The 4,860-nt window shown below is 49.5% G+C and overlaps 1 protein-coding gene across 1 annotated transcript; it reads right to left on the reverse strand.

Moving 5' to 3' along the window:
- Positions 1-604: 604 nt before the first annotated feature.
- LOC141025926 (uncharacterized) lies at positions 605-1,561 on the reverse strand. Its single transcript, XM_073501861.1, has one exon. It carries the CDS (start codon positions 1,559-1,561, stop codon positions 605-607), a length of 957 nt encoding a protein of 318 aa, XP_073357962.1.
- Positions 1,562-4,860: the final 3,299 nt, after the last annotated feature.

Here is a 4,860-nt window from a genome sequence, read left to right on the forward strand (position 1 = left end):
AGCTTCTCAACCTCACATCTTAGCCGCGCCTCTTCTCTGATTTTCTCCTCTGAAATAGGTGCTCGCGTACACCTTTCTAGGTCACCATGTGCCTTCTTTAGCCGCTCATCCACCTCCCCTACCACCTCTGTCATGGACTTAACACGGCAGATGTCCTAGCTGAAGGACTTAGGCGTGGAGCCATCGTATCTAGGTTAGCTTGAAGGGGTTGAATGGGACAAAGGACACAAAGATTTTACCCAGGTTCGGCCCCTCTCAATGAGGTAAAAGCCTACTCCTGCTTTCGGTTGTATTGCTTGGGTTTCGGTTACCAGGGAGCGAATACGCTTGACCTAGTTCTCGATTGATTCTTTCTTGAGTTAACCCGCCGGCAGGTCACCCCTTTATATACAGGTTAATGCCCGGCGGCTTACAGAGTCCCGGCCGGCTCACACAAACGTGACCGGCTCGGTTTCTAACTAAGCTTGCCTTATAGAACAAGTTAAACATATGGCGGCTCACTCCCGTGGGCCTCAAGTCGTCTCCGGGTCTTGGGCCTTCAATTGGCTTGCTCTATGAACCGCCATCTTCACATCTTCTTGAACCTTATCGGGCCTCTTCATCTTTAAGCCGCCAGTGGCATGACCCGGCCCCTCCTGGGCGGGTCATACCCCGTAGTTACATCCCCAACAACCTCCTTCTGCCACTTCCTCATACTCCCGGCCACTTTCTTCATGCCCTCAACCACACCTCCTTTCTCGACCAGCACACCCTCCTCCCAAGCATTTTGGATCACCTCACTACATCCTTCCTCCTGCAACCACCACGCTTCAAACCTGAACCCCCGGTCACTAATCGGCCTGCCCCCTCCTTCCCCTTCTGTATTTACAATGATGGGCCTATGGTTTGAATGTCTCAGCTTCCCATTCACTACAGAGAACTCCAGAAAGGCCTCACACCACTGAATATTTGCAGTAGCTCGATCTAACCTCTCACAAATATAGGTAGTCATCTCCTTGCTGTGATTCCTCCAAGTAAATTTATCCCCTTCATATCCAATATCACCGAGGTCACAAGTTTCAAGGGCCTCCCGAAATCTGTCCAAGTACTGTTGGGGCCGAGCCGCCCCTCCCATCTTCTCATCACACGTCAAGATTTCGTTAAAGTCACCTAGACATAGCCACGGTCTTCCCTGCTGATGCTGCTGCCCAAGTAGCCTTGAGGTTTTCCATGTCTCTTTCTTCCGCTCCGTCTCTGATTCACCATACACCTCGGTTAAGGGCCACACACTGCCCTCCTCCTCCGTCACGTCCACATCCACGTGCCGCCTACCATACGATCCCAATGCAACATTGACACCCCGCCTCCAGAATAGTGCCACCCCTCTGCTCCTTCCAACCGGATTCCTTGCACACATATTAATAGGTCCCATCATCCATCTAAACCTCTCAAGCTCGTTTATTGATAGTTTTGTTTCTGCCAAGAATAAAATGTCAGGATCCTCCACCCTTCCCAACTCGAGGAGGCTGCGAACTGTCGGGCCATTCCCGAGTCCCCAGCAGTTCCAACTCACTATTTTCATTACTCCCGGTGGGGCTGCTCATACAGCCCGGCCGATATGCTTTTGTTGTTGTCTGTCACCTCCCCATCTTCTCCAGTTGCCTCCTTAGTCACTACGTACTCCGACCTCCCCTTCTTTGTATGATTCTCTTCTTCTTCCTCACCTCCACCTCGACCCCTCTTAGCACCCATAGCTTCCTCCCTTCTCTTCTCAACACCATTCACCTGCCCTTCCCTTCTGATTCTCTTGTACTTCTTCCCCTGATTATTCGTTTCTCCATCCCGACATGCACTAGCTCCCTTCTTCTCATCCTCATTCTGCTTCCCAACCCGATCAGCCTGGGCGTCATCCTCCTGCATCACTTTATCCACATCCATGCTCTTCTTTGCTCCATCCTTAATACCCCCACCGACCACCATAGCTCCTTTTCCAGTTAATCCTTGTTTGGGGCTGAAAGTTGTGTTGTCCGTCTCCCATGTCAAGCTTCTTTGACTTACCACCCTTCACGCTGTTTTTCAGCAACTTTGACGGACTAGTAACCTCCTCTCCCTTTTCCACATAATTTCCACCACCAACACCTCCCCTCGCTGCATCCTTATGCCAGGAGAAGCTGTCACTACCGCTGCCAGACCGCCCTCCCGAGCGACTAAAGTCGTAGCTCCTGCTTCCTCCTGTGTCTCTCCCTCCACTCCTCCACCCATATTCACGAACATTGCTGTGCCTCCCTCCCATATCCGCCTTCAGCCATCTCCTAAACTGAGCTGATTCTCCTTTCTTAAGTTTGATTGCACAGTCCTTCTCTCCATGACCTATAATACCACAAGTGTAACAAAAATCTGGGATAAACTCATATTCAAACCGGCACCAACCACTATCCTCTTCCTCCTCACTGCCTACCTTCCCTTTCTTCCTCCTCTGGTTATCCTCAACGTCCTCATCCTCTAAGGTAAAGCCTCTCATGATAGGTAAAGCCCAACTTTCCCCGAACGATAAAAAAAGTGACGTGGCTGACCTCCCGTGCTATAAGATTTGGTGCAGAGCATGTTCGAGCGAAATCCCTAGATGTCACACGTGTAACACTTTTCATTTAGGTAAATCTATTTTAATAAACAGTAATTACCATTCAGCATGAACGGCGAGCTATCTCAAAAACAGTAACTTTCCTTGATTTCAGACCCCCCGCTAGTTGATTTGCTAGAAAGCCGGAGGGTACGTGCCATGTGCCTCCGCCGGCCGAAGTGAACCAACCTGTGCGTGTCCAGAACGTTCGGCGCCACCCCAATCCCGAGCGATGAAACCCGCGGTGTCGGGACTTGCGTCGCAGCGCTCGTATCCGAGTCGAATGATTGGCACCACGAGGGAAGGTGTCGCGCCCCGGATGGACGGGTGCCGCGTTCGAGGCGCCCGCGCTCCGATTGACGGCCAGGAACGCGCGCACGCAGCACGCTCCCGATTCTCCCTGTCCCAGCGTGGTGTCAGTCACTGCGCTTCGTCTGTGCCGTCCGTCGCCTTCCCGCCCCATGTGAGCCCCTCGCGCCACTTTCCTCACGTTTCACGTCTCGTACTGCTGGTAAAATTCGCGGTCGAGCTGCGAGACGGAGGATGGAAGGTTCACTCAACCGCGGTTGGAGAGGAGTGCTGTTCGGTGCAAAGCTCTTTTTGGCTCCACGCGCGCGTGACCGTCACGGACGTCTCGGCCCCCACGTGAACTATCTATCTCACTGCCGTCACGTCTTCTCTTCCCTTTTCCCTCTGTTTTCGCGCTCTCCGTTTCGTCCATACTACAGGTGCTTGGCATCTTGTTGCTATTTTCTTCTCGGTTGCCGGCACAGTCGCACCTCGCGCGCGTCTCGATTTTATTTCAAATTTAGGGGTTTCCTCATACGTATTTTACTAGTCGAAGGCACGTGCTTTGCACGTGTGCATTCTTAATAAAAAGACCATACAAGCCAAAAAAAAATCTTAAGTATAAATGAAACACTTTTTATATGGAGCTTTAGCTTCGCAACCTCTTGCTGATTTGCAGTGTTCATGAAAAAATTGATTTTTTATATTTCCAAAACACAACAAGAGTAATTTTGGTTAACATTTCACAAACTTGCAGTTGCCAGCAAAAAAAAGAAAAGACAAACTTGCAGTTAATATTCTCAAAACAGAAGTTAAGTCATGGGATTAAATTTTGTCCTGAAAATAATCATCTCCATGCATTCTACGTACATTACTTGGACGTAGGTGGATGTAATGCATTCTACCATGCATATCTAATATTTTTTGCGAGCAAGAAAATGGATATGTATCAGTCCATATACAATGCATGTCGTAAAATTCATGCAAAAACATGAGAATAGCCTGTTCCGCTCGACTTCTATTAAAAAAACATTTTTGTTTTTTGACTTTAGGGGAGACCACTCGACCTTCTGCGTCATGCCTTACTGTCGTGTATGGAGCCCCACTCAGAAACGCGAACCAGGTGAGCTCCCTGCCGATTCTCAAAAAAAAAGGTGAGCTCCCTGCCTCTGGCTGTCGAGTGGAGTTTATAAAAAAAAAAAGACTGTTGAGCAGAGCGCCGCCGCCCCTTCTTCGTGCCGCTGACCCGAGGACTGCCACGCCGCAGGCGCAGCGCACGACCGGCCATCCGGCAATTCAGAAGATATTTTGGCCAACGAATTAAGCTTGTTATCTAAGAAAACTTGCTGGCCAAGAGATAAAATTTTCTAGTTGAGAAGGAGAATATATAAGGCCACGTACGGCAGATGTTTTGGGTGGATCAATCTTGAGTTTCTCCACAGACATCTGAACTTTGGCATAGAAAGAGCTATGTTCGTGAGAACATGCTGGTTCGTCTCTTCTTGAGTGCACAATAGGAGACAGGAGACCATTGTAGCTTGGAGGAGAGCCTGTACAACTCGTGCACCACGGCGAGGGCATAAATCTCCTTGAAGACAGCGCCTGCCGGCGTGCCTTCAAGCTGCTGCACCACGATCTGCTGCGACCACCTCTTCTTCAACAACAGCTGCCTGCGTCCTCGTCCCCAACATATGCCGGGGTTTATCGCCTGTGTAATTTCTCAAAATTGGTAGGCAATCCGCTGGTTCTGTTCATGGTCTTGCTGCCAAGGCACATCAGATTGGAATTAGTAATCTATCTATGGATGGGGCATGTCCCTCCATTGTTGAGTTCGCTTGTAATGACTGTAACTGTTTCCGTATGAGTAAAGCAAAATGGTCTGTGCTCCCTTCGGTTGACAGTTAAAACTGAAAAATGTCAGTATATTGTATATACATTTGAAGCCCAATGGCTCTGTATCATAAAGAATGATA

The sequence above is a fragment of the Aegilops tauschii genome, chromosome 6 (genome assembly GCF_002575655.3).
Source record: "Aegilops tauschii subsp. strangulata cultivar AL8/78 chromosome 6, Aet v6.0, whole genome shotgun sequence".
NCBI classification, from domain to species: Eukaryota; Viridiplantae; Streptophyta; class Magnoliopsida; order Poales; family Poaceae; genus Aegilops; species Aegilops tauschii.

Excerpts from the sequence above, each read along its gene's own strand:
- LOC141025926 (XM_073501861.1), bottom strand. The coding sequence starts at position 1,561 with ATGAAAATAGTGAGTTGGAACTGCTGGGGACTCGGGAATGGCCCGACA.